Consider the following 12,651-nt stretch of genomic DNA (forward strand, 5'->3'; position numbering starts at 1 on the left):
TTCCTCTTTTTATCTTTTTTCCCCTACAGATAAGACTTTCTTTCAATGTGCTGATGACAGAATAATATCTCCGGATTGATTGCTTACCCCACACAGACCTGTTGAAATATTTCTACCTTGGAAAGCTGGAGATCAAAAGCATCAGAAAAAAAGAAAGGGGGATGGGTGGGATACAAAACAGAAAAAAAGCTATCATAAAGAACCTACTCAACTTTCAGTCGGAGCATGAAGACACTTAATTTTTTTCAGACCTGACACAGCTTTCAATCTAAAATCCAGACATACCTAAATATTAAATAAATAAATAATTAAAAAATCCATAATGGGTACCTCTTTTCTCTCCTGAGGAACTGGTGAATTTTTCTGCAAAGGTTCTGTTAAGCTGTGATGTTTAACACTTGATTACATGTAGCAGAACAGGATACATGGAGTATTGCTAACTCAGCAGGTACACAGGATTTGGGTAAGTGACTTTTTATAGAAGCCACTTAAAATATTACCTCATTTTTTTTTATAAACATCAAAGATTGTGAACAGTTTTTGAACTTTTTTTTCATTATCATGCAGTTTATATTCAATGTTAGAAGTTATCATGGGCATTGTGAAATCAATTTCTGTCAAAGTTCCAATGGGCAGAAATGTTTGTTTTTCTTTTCAGTTGGTGCTTCTGAAATCTAGTTGGGTAGCGAGACTTTTTTGTTCCGAGAAGGGCCTTATTGTGGAAGTCATTTTGAGATGATGATGAAGATCTAAACAAAACTCTGTGAATCAGGGAGAACAGATGTCTGTATGTCAACTATGCTATCAGTCTAACATATACCCAAATTAGAAGTGCAAAGGAGGGAACATTATAATGTGAGATTTTAAAACAAGATTCTACTGTCACTGCTGGATATTAATACAGTAATTGGAAGAATAATAAACCAATTATCATTGAGTTTCTGATATTTTTAAAAGACATTTTAAATGACAGAAAAGATGAATTTGGAATAAGCCTGACTGTATTTTGGGAAGATTTTCATTTTTCTCAAGAAATAAAATGTACATACAGTTTTATCATATTTATGTTATTTATACGAAACATTTGATGCTAAATTAAGCACCTTTTGAACTAGGCAAAGCATATTTCAACAATTGCTTCCAGGATCAAAGCATCTCTTAAATCCAAAATGAATACTGATCAAGATTTAAAATAAATAAATTCTATAAAAATAGACATTTTTTTTTAAAAAAGTATCAACATGAAATTTGACTTTTTAGTAATGAAAACTAAGAAATGTTTTTATACACTTACTTAATGAAATATCAGAAAACACAAATATCAGAGGTACTCATGACTTTGGTTGTTCAGATTGGGATATGAAATGCTACAACTAGATTTTATATGAACAAAGGCAAGGTTTTATATTCCCAATCCTGAGATCATAATTACCTATGAAGCAATAATGGGGTGCAGCCTTTTCATTCAAAATCAGAAAAAATGACTTCACATTTATATTATTTATTCTACCTGCTTTGATATTATTTTAATTGTTATAACTCAAAGAAGAAAGGTAATGCAATATCAATAATACAATAGCCATAATTTAATAATAAAATGAATTATAATTATTATTTCATCTGCTAATGAAAGACACATATTCATATTCTTGTTTATTTCCTCAAAAATATAACATGACAATTACTTTGATCTATAGAAACATTTGCAATTAGTGAATGTTGACCCTATGAATCTTTGCATGGTCTCTGAATAGTATTTATTTTTCCAATCTGGTATTGACTACTTGACAGATAGCAGCAACAGCTTTTCTTCCACAAAACTCTAATCCCAAAGATTGTATCAGTCAGACTAAGCCATCTGCATGCATTTGATGTTGATCTATGGGTCATCCCCAAAGGAGACTTCACAAATTCTTCAGACTGCTTCAAATTTAGCAAAGTGGTTTGATTAGTATGAAATATGCAGAGCATTTAAAAATGTTAATTAATTAGGGCAGCTGTGAGTACAATGACATTTGCTTCTTTTCAGAGTCCACACATCCAGCTGTACCAGTATATGTACTTTTTAGTAATTGCAGAAATATTCCCAAAACATACACCTTTGGAAAAGGTCAAAGCAAAACCATGAAGAAATAAAATCGAAATCCAAACACATCTGAGTGGGAGTAGCTCCAGCTGAATTTACTTATATTTATTATGAGTACTCAGTATAGTGCCATTATTTTCTATTGCTTCAATACTGATGAGATCTTAATAAATATACTTAAATAATGTCATGTTTCACATATAGTATTTTAAAAATTGTTTCTGAACAGCATAATAGACTGATTTTAATGGTCTGAACAAATAATGGTGGCTGTTTTGTGTTGTTGGTGAGGTTATTACCTGAAAGACACTTAAAAGATTTTGGTAGTACTGTGATAAAACTTATGATTTTTTTGATAATTAGGAATAATACCTTATATAATAAATTCTTCAGTTTATAAATACTGCTTTTAATATTGACAATATGCCATGTATTAAAAAGTTAAATATATTATTTCTACTAACTACTAATGTTTTAACATTTGTTTTTTATTTACATTTACCAAAATGTTTCCAACCAAATGGGACCAGATACACCTAAAATGTGTAATGTTGTAATGTTAATATATTATAAAGTTAATAAATATAAAGTCTAATCTGAATATAAAATCTGTACGTTATCAATAATTTTTTATTTTCATCATATGAATAATATTTCAATCTTGGTTCAAGACTGAGATGTGCTCATGAGAATTTCTGGGGAAAAAGTGAACTGGACCTAACTGCTATCCCATTTTTTACAGTAGAGCCACTCAGGGTGATTGAGGTATATTATTAGATAGTAGACATAAACAGCAATTTTGGGATGTTTGAATACAGTACATTTTAAGGATCTGGATAAATATCAAATTACATAATACTATTGTTCCACTATGTTTTCTATCCTTTGACACAATAGAATATATTGGATATTTCTTTTCAGTGAAACAAAAACCAGCAGATAGTAGGAGAAATGTATTCGTAACAAATGTATGATTTTGATTTAATTAATTGTTTGGACTGTCTCATTAGAAGGTAAAATCTATATGAACAGTAGTCTATCGCTATAGTTCTGATCTACTATTATTTTATTTTTATTACTGTGTCCCTGAATCAGTATTTATTTTTGTTGATTGTCTGGTCAAGTCCCTGCAGTTTTCTTGACGAGAGTTTTAGAAGTGGTTTGCCATTGCCTTTTCCTAGGGTTAAGTGAAAGTGGCTGGCCCATGGTCACACAGGTGCCTTCCTGACTTAAGAGGGACTAGATCAGGGATGTCAAACTGCCGGCCCATGGGCCGGATGTGTCATGCCAAAACCGTGCCCACCCCATTGCCGGCAATGGAAAAAAAGTCATGATACGTCACATGATGTTGCAAGTTTGACACCCCTGGACTAGATCTACAGTTTCTTGGCTTCTAGCTTGGTGCCTCAACCACTAAATAGGTTCTCATTATTTGATTAATGAAGATAAAAACAGGTAAAAATGAGCATAGAAGCTTATCATTGATATGGCAGACATAAAAATATAAGGTATTTCCATATGCTCCACTTTTTTGTCTGAATCATGTTATCTGATAAAGCAGAAAGCCTACCTTCTATATAGTCTACTTAATTTTGTTAATGCTAATTTTGCATTTCCCTAACAAATGTATTGCCAGTTATTTTTATTAAACAAAACACTAAACAGTTCTAGCTTTTTATTGGTAGTCTTTTCTGTATATTAGGTAAAGGTAAAGGTTCCCCCGCACATGCGTGCTAGTCGTTTCCGACTCTAGGGGCCGGTGCTCATCTCTGTTTCAAAGCCGAAGAGCCAGTGCTTGTCTGAGGACGTCTCCGTGGTCATGTGGCTGGCATGACTAGACGCCAAGGGCGCACGGAACGCTGTTACCTTCCCACCGTAGTGGTCCCTATTCCTGTATATTAGTCACTATTAATTTATTCTAAATGACTTGAACAGTGATATTTAACAGTGATATAACAATTAAATCAATTGTCACTACTGACAACAATCCAGTCATTCTTTGTTGTAAGCCTGAAAATAAAAGAATTATGTTTAAACATTTTATTCACAGTCCCACATAGAATTAAATACACAGTAAGAAAGGAATTTAAAACAAAATATTTTTTTTGAAAGAAAAGAAATTATAAAATAAAATATTTTGAATGGAATGCAAGAAGAATGAAAATAGAGTTTTCTTAATTAAAGAATTATAAGCAAACATTCACATTCTATAAGAATACTTTACTTATACCGTAGACTTTCTAAAATCAGATCAAGTATCGCATCCTGTTCTGACGCTTCTGTTTCAAATATGATCTGCCTATTATTTCCCTAGCTTTTGCAATGGAACAAATATGGCTCCTGCTTTTGCTGTCTGTAAAATTGCTGTCAGTGACTGCACAATTCAATGGATATAACTGTGATGCTATCTTACATAGCAGGTTTCCTGGTAAGTATTTACTACTATATTTTAAATGTAAAGTTTTTATTCCCCTGCTTTGAAAGGATACTTGTAATAAATGCCAACCTTTGTAGTCAAAGAAGCATATAGAGAGTATTCATTAAGGATTGAATTCCATTGAAGAAACATAGAAATATAAGCTCTGCTTCATTGAAGTATGGCCACTACTAATGAAAATAAAAATAAGAGTTTCATGTTGTGATTAAAACAGTGAATTTTATACATCAACACATTTTCCCAACAATAGTGGAAGATTGTAGATGCATGGTTAGAAAATTCATGATTTTTGTTTTTGAGACTGAATTCAAAACACATAGATACAGTTCCTAGTTCTGTGACTACCATTAAGTAAGAATATTATCCTAAAGGTTTTGATCATGAAAGGTTAAAAACTGCCAGTAATTCTCAATTAAAATGTCTCATTGACCTTCCCAATAAACATTATGAAATTCCAAGTCAGGAGTATGAATAGATTATTTGAGCCTTATGTACATAATAATTAAAGGCAGAATGTTAAATGATATAAATTTGCATTCTTTTGCCATCTTGAGATTGTTAAATCAAAGAGAGGCATATTCAATAAATGGTTAGTGGAGTTCTGCTCCTAAGTTAACTCAACCATTTTTAAAAGCATTGATCTATTAAAATACACCTTCAGGATGGTTTGATTAACCGTATCTTTATACATTAAACATACCATACAATTAACAGCATAGCATATTAAAAATAATTGATTGTCTATACTTTTTTTAAAAAAAATCCCATTTATATCCTGCCCTTCTCCGAAGACTCAGGGCGGCTTACAATCTAAGCACAAATCAATGTGCTTAGCAATAGCCTTCATTCTATGTATATGCCTGCTTATTAGGGCTTTCGCCCCCCCAAGTGGCATTATTACAAAGTCAGTTTATTGCCCCCAACAATCTGGGTCCTCATTTTACCTACCTCGGAACGATGGAAGGCTGAGTCAACCTTGAGCCTTGTGGGATGCGAACCTGCACTAATTGCAGGCAGCTGGTGTTACTTAAGGAGGCATTAGCCCACTGCTCCACCAAGGCTCTTTTTACTTAATCTCAGAAAAAAGATAATTACAAAATAAAATAGAAGAATAATTGAGCTTTAAAAGAAATTTAAAATTCATTAAATGCTAATTTAATAACTTAGTGAATCTGAGCAGTTAATAATGAATAACTGAAAATGATTTGTGATTTCTGTTTGACGTGGTGGGATGCTAACTTTAGATTTAGAATTTTGGATTAAATGGTAATCTCTTTACTTCTAGATTGCTTTATTCTTTAATGGGGACAAAAAACATGATTTTTTTCTGTCTAAACTGCTGGCTTATGGGCCATATATTTTCAGTCCCAAATAGAGATGGCAGAAAAAACAAACTATCTGCTCGCCTTTCTGATCAGTGAACACTTCTAGCTAAAGCTGGTTCCAACCTCCAAAAGAAAAACAAGAAAATTCAGTTAGGGCTTCACATTATTTACAAACTTTTAGAATGAATGAATTCATGCAGATAAAAGTTTGTGCATAATTTGAATCTGAAGTTTAGAACTTGATGTAACGCTTTAGATCAAAACATGGCAGAACTGAAGATTCTGAAGATTAATTCATATAAAACAAGAAATACTCTGCGTAAATATTGTGATAAATGCTGTGCTACAGATGTGGAAAATCTTTTGAAAGGAAACAAGCAGATTCAATTAGTGCAGGTTCGCATCCCACCAGGCTCAAGGTTGACTCAGCCTTCCATCCTTCTGAGGTAGGTAAAATGAGGACCCAGATTGTTGGGGGCAATAAGCTGACTTTGTAATAATGCTGCTTGGGGTGTGTGTGAAAGCCCTAATAAACAGGCATATACACAGAATGAAGGCTATTGCTAAGCACATTGATTTGTGCTTTAAATTGTAAGCCACCCTGAGTCTTCGGAGAAGGGCAGGATATAAATGGGATTTAAAAAAAAAGACCAAATGGGAGATCCACTCCAGGTTTTCCAGCCAGCCCGCCCAGTTCCTGAGTCAAATGTGTCCTTAGAGCTAAGCCGCTGCTCTGGCTGCTGCCTTCCCCACCTGCCTTTCAAGTTGGGATAAATTACAGCTGCTCTTCAACTTTAGAAGAAAAGACGCCCAGACCCCAGCCTGTAAAAAATAACAGACTGCAGCTTCTTCTCCAATTGGTCCCGCTTTCCCTGCACAGACTAAATGGGAGATCTGCTCCAGGTTTTCCAGCTAGCCCTGTCCCTAAATTTTCAGCACCCGGCGTATAAAACGACCCCTGTCTTTTGAGAAGAATTTCATGGGTTAAAAAGTAGTCTTATACGCCGGAAACTACGGTACATAGAATGAAGACTATTGCTAAGCACATTGGTTTGTGCTTTAAATTGTAAGCCGCCCTGAGTCTTCGGAGAAGGGCAGGATATAAATGGGATTAAAATAAAATAAATAAATAAAATAAAATAAAATGAAGTAATCCATTTATTCAATTATCACTGAAATAATTTCCAATTTCTAAACATTTCTTATAATGATGAGCAAGATAAGCTTATAGCAGCATTCAGAGGAAAAAAAGTGCCATTTGCTTTTACTGCTGCTCAAGTGGGTGCTTGAAATAGATATTATTTTTGAAGCTGGTTTTCACTTCCACTTAGATCCAGCCTTCGGTGTTGCTCTTGTGAAATTTCTGCATTTCTCACTCTTGCCAAGTGAGATCTCTCAAACAGAAGGCAAAAATGATAATGATTTTTTTTCCAGATGCCTTCCTCCCACCCTTTGACAGTTCAGAAATGAAAGTTACTGAGGCAAACTCATCTGATAATAATAATAATAATAATAATAATAATAATAATAATAATAATAATAATAATAATAATAATAATAATAATTTGGCATTGACAAATTTGAAATTATTTGGAATAATTTGGAATATGGCATTGACAAATTTGTCATCAGTCAATTGCAAAAGGCAGTCTTACTAGGAACTGCTTCCATCCTGCGACGATATCTGTAATACCATCAAACATCTACATCTGCCTATCTCAGGTCCTTGATAAGGATTTGATAGGTAGATAAAAATGCCAAATCCAGTCTGAACATCTGGATGACTGTGAATAATAATAATAATAATAATAATAATAATAATAATAATAATAATAATAATAATAATAATAATAATAATAAAAAATATCATCATCATCATCTGAATTTTTTTCTAGCAGTTTTTTGTTTATAGGTAGATTATTACACAAATAAGTATTTGCACCAGATGTTTTGGAGAAATTTATTGCCACAGGACTGAATTCAAGGAAGGACAATCTTTGATGATAGTGATAGTGATCTTGATAATTATGGTTTTAATTTCCTACTAATAGAAAGACCGTCCACCTTATGTGAACAAAATAAATCCATGTAGTCCATTTTCAATATGCCTCATAAGGAAATCCCAGTAGAAATTTGATTTTTAGCTTTCTAGACTTTTTTAAAAAATATTTTGCATATTATTATTATTTGAGAGAAAATTTCTAAGAAATAATGATCACATTTTAAACAATATTGTCTTTCAAATATTACACCTAGTCACATAATATTTTTATACGAACCTTTATGACTTCAAACAATGATACCATTAAATCTATGAGAACTGGAAAAGCTATTGGTTTTGAATAGTATAGGATGCACCTTATAGAGTATACATTAATTTTACAAAGATGCTTTTTCAAAAGGCAACTGGACTTTCTTTGTTTTTCCTTGAGGACATTTCACTTCTCATCTAAGAAGCTTCTTCAGTTTTTCGATGAGAAGCGAAATGTCTTCAAGGAAAAACAAAGAAAGTCTAATTGCCTTTTGAAAAAGCATCCCCTCCCCCTTACAAACGCCAGACCCCGGGAGCGGCAGGAAGCCCCTCCCCCTCACCCAATTGGCATCTGAGCATAAGCAGAGCGCGCCCTGCTACCCGCTATCTCTCCAGGCAGTCTGGACAGTGGTACTTGGTGGCCTGGCACCCCTCTCACCCGCAGACCACGCAGCAGCCCTCGCCAGCCAGCCTCGGCATGGCCGCTCCAAGCCCGGCTCTCCAGCGCGTCTTCCGGGCCCGCCTGGCCGACCGCCTCCTGGGTGGGGCTTGGCTCCAGACGCGGCGGCTGCTCTGTCTGCAAATGTACTCTCAAAGCCAGATTGTGCTTGGCCGTGCAGGCTGCCGAAAGGCGGTGACTCGGAGTTCCCGCGGTGGTTGTGGCTTCTGGCATGCCGTTTGCAGAGTCTGACCTGGAAGAGCGCGTTGTGTGAACGCAGCTCTTGCATTTATTCCAAAGGGTGGGTGGAAGAAAAAGCCCCTTTGGGCTTCAAAAGGGAGGCTTTGCACCATCTGCATCAGACGGGGCTGAATCGGGCTTGTGTCGGACACTTGGCAACTGGCATGTAAGTATTTTCCGGCGTATAAGATGAAAAATCTTGAAAATCTTCTCAAAAGTCGGGGGTCGTCTTATACGCCCAGTCGTCTTATACGCCAGAAAATACAGTATGTATAAAAAGAATGTTCTGGTTCAGGGGAAACAGATGCTTGTTTTTATTTTTATAGAGACTCAAGTAAATCAAATTAAATGCTGAGTCTTGGAGTTTATAGACCAGGGGTCAGCAACCTGAAACAGTGAAAGAGCCACTCGGAACCGGTTCCCTCACAAAAGGAAAAACTGGGAGCCGCAAAAAATGTGTGCACGTGTGCGTACATGCGCGCATGCGCAGAACAGGGTTTGACTGAAGAGTGGAGACAAGGCGAGATATGCACCTACCCTGCATATTTGAATTGATTGGTTGAACTTTTTTAGTCCCACTTTTTTTTTTTTTTTGGACTGCACATGGCAGAGGCCTGGGAGCCGCAGGAGACAGCTGAAAGAGCCACATGCGGCTCCGGAGCCGCAGGTTGCAGACCTGTGTTATAGACCATTGTTCACAAGTAACTGTGGAGAAGCAACAATGGAGTAAGAACAAGTTGTAAAAGTGACCCGCTCTTGTACTGTTATTCTGAAAATTATAAGGCTGTGCAAAGCATCCCTTTATCCCTGCTGAGACAGCCATGGGCAACTTTCAAAGCAGATGTATGAAGCTTATAAAGATGAAACTCATGATTCTTCATATGTGCACCTGTCCATTGTGAAGCAGCTATTTCTAGTATTTTGTACAGCTGTGTTACTACATTAACAATGAAGTTGTTCCTGCTTGAGGTTCTCCATTGCATTTATTCCTAAGATTCAAAATAGCCTTCCAAACATGCATAAGAATTTTCAGTACTAAAAACACTTTTAAAATATTTTATCAGCTTTATCAGATAGTTAACTCTTTTCATTATGTCAATGTGTTGAAGCAGTTGCCTTCACCCTTGCCTTTAGAATGAATAGGTTGTGTATATTGTATTATGCTAATGTCCTCAATCTTTGCTCATTTCTCCTCTTTAAATCATTTCTAGATTTAAATACAGGAAATAGCTGAAGTGAGTGTAGAAAAGAAGTCTTTGAAGATTGGGTTTATTAAGGATGCATCTTTATATTGAAAATTATTATTAATAGTTCCACTGGGTTCTTGAATAAAAATACGCATATCACAATAAATAGTTCAAAGCTGGCCTTCTGTGCTTCTGTAGCATTAATATTATACACAGTGAGAGTGGAGCATATGCTGATGCATTAATTTAATTTTATTCACAGATTTGAAGGCCAGTGTAGACTTTTGTATACATGTGTGTTTATCTACTATAAATGGTAACAAAAATGTATGTATATGTTAATTATGCAGAATAGATTCAATCTTTTCAAACCATATTTGAAAATCAATTATAAGTCATACATACATATATGTCCTGCATAATAAATCCATTAGAAGGAGAATATTTATTCCCATGCTTTATATACATGTCATTTTCAAAATTATTTTACCCATGCAAAAATAAATAAAATAGGAACATGTGGAAAATTTGTTCATAGCTCTGTATAGTATAAGTAAATGCCTTAATAGAAGCACTGTTCGTTTTGGCATTGATTTATAACCATTTTTTTTATTCACAGAGTTTATATCACTTTCAACCAGTTCTATGATTAAATATAGAACATTATAAAAAGCATTGTTTAATAATATTATGTCATACTTTTCACTTGAATTTATAATGCTGAGTTATTTTCATTAAGTTTCCAGAAATATATAACTGTTTCTCTGTGCTATTTTTATGACTTTAAATTTCCTTTTATACGTATATATTTTGATAAATCTATATCCCTATCTATAGATTGTTCCAGTACTATATTTGAAATGAATGAATGAAAATATGCTAATTACAAGTCACATCAGTCATTTGGCTTTTAGATGTTATGCAGAAAAGACTATGAGAAAAACAAAACTAAACACTTCCTTCCAAAAGTTCTTCTCCTGATGTTTTAATATAACAAAAAAATTTAGTGGTATCTCTAAAATGTCACTGATTGATTAAAATGTATTAATACTGGTAATAACTTTTGATAATAATGATTATCATTGGGTACCTTGGGATTCCCAAATATTTATGAACTCTTTTTGCCAAAAGACAGTAACTTTTAAATTAGATTGTTCAAAAAAGGAGATAATTATAGCAAACATCATAGCAAAAATTCTGAAATCAAAGTTTTGGCTTCTTACTTTGACTTAAATCTCTTATATATCTTTTTTTCTTTGATGATGGATAGGCAAGCATTTTTTACACTCTTATATTTCCAACATCTTACTATGGAAAAGACTTTTGCTATTTCTTTCATAACAACATATCAAAATATAGATACAACACTATAACAAACACTAATAGGTGGTGATAAATGATGTGTGATTTGTCTGTTGGAATCAATTTTATTTCCAAAGCTTGGTATCCTCCCTCCCTCCCTCCCTGCCTCCCTGCCTCCCTCCCCACACCTTCCTATCTCCCTACCTAATTACATATGTACCTACCTACCTTTTAGTTTTTTCCTTCATTCTAGCCCTTTTGGTAACTAAGCAAGTTATACATTGAAGTAATTATGATAACAGTAAAGCCAGTAATGCCAACTGTACATTCTATAATATATTTATTGTAACATGAAATGAAGAGTCCTGTGCATATATTCAGTTTATAGGTAACAAAAAATAGTGGGGAATTGAGACTGTGCCAATTTATATTAGTCCTCTTCTTAGTTTGTCAGAGCTTCTAACTATCTGCATCATGGTTTCTGGAAATGCACTCAACCATACATATAAACTAACCATAAAGACTATTTCATACAAAAATAATCAATAAAATTATATTTGCATGGAGCTCTGTGCTAAAAGAACCCTAAATGCATGAAGATTGAGGTAATGGATCCTATCATGAGTTTATCATTACAAATTATATATTACAGGTTATATTATATTTACAGTAGATCAAATGTCTCAGATATGACCTCATTTCATAGTTTAGTTAAATGTTCATTATATTTAACATGTGGGAAGCAACAATATTAAAAATACATAAGCTAATGTATTTTGTTAGTCAGTTAGTGGGCAGTGTTTCTTGAAAAAAAATTCAATTACTAAGTAACTGCCATTCCCCTTCACTTATTTTAATAATAGATTCCTGGATTGATAAAATCTCTTCTGTTCCTGTAGAAACTACTATTAAATTGATCTAGAGACACTGTCCCTTGTCATAATTAGAAATTGTATATTTGTGTTCAATATTCCAGTATTGTCAGGTAATTGAAAACACAGTGCTATTATTCATTCTGACATACTGATTAATGACAATATTTAATCAGTTGATATTTTAAAAACACTAAATTATAATGATGATCTAATAAATTCCCTGTTTAAATTAATGATCCAAATAGTGGTGGAGCATGAAAAATAATTATAGCATGGAGAAGATTAAATGTTTCTTGTTCAGCAATATTTATCCTAACATGTAAAAGATAAAGATAATTCTAGCACAGCTAAAACTAGTTCTTAAGACAAATTTAGTTTATAAAAGAAATCATAAATAACTCTTCAGATTTTCAATATGTTTGTCCAGTCACCTTTTCCACTGTAATTCTCACTGTTCATTTCTGAAATGTTTTACTGAGCACATCTTTGCAAATAGTTTAAAAGCAAGA

General features: G+C 33.9%; 1 protein-coding gene across 1 annotated transcript in view; it reads left to right on the plus strand.

Moving 5' to 3' along the window:
- Nucleotides 1-4,408: 4,408 nt before the first annotated feature.
- ZPLD1 (zona pellucida like domain containing 1) overlaps nucleotides 4,409-12,651 on the plus strand; it is a gene marked incomplete at both ends in the record, with an annotated part of 40,473 nt that continues 32,230 nt past the window's right edge. Inside the window, one exon of the mRNA XM_081326342.1 lies at nucleotides 4,409-4,514. Within this exon, the coding sequence (XP_081182468.1) occupies nucleotides 4,409-4,514 (106 nt within the window). The remainder of the gene's footprint in view (nucleotides 4,515-12,651) is intronic.

This window comes from Vipera berus, assembly GCF_964194415.1.
Source record: "Vipera berus genome assembly, chromosome: 4".
Lineage (NCBI taxonomy): Eukaryota > Metazoa > Chordata > Lepidosauria > Squamata > Viperidae > Vipera > Vipera berus.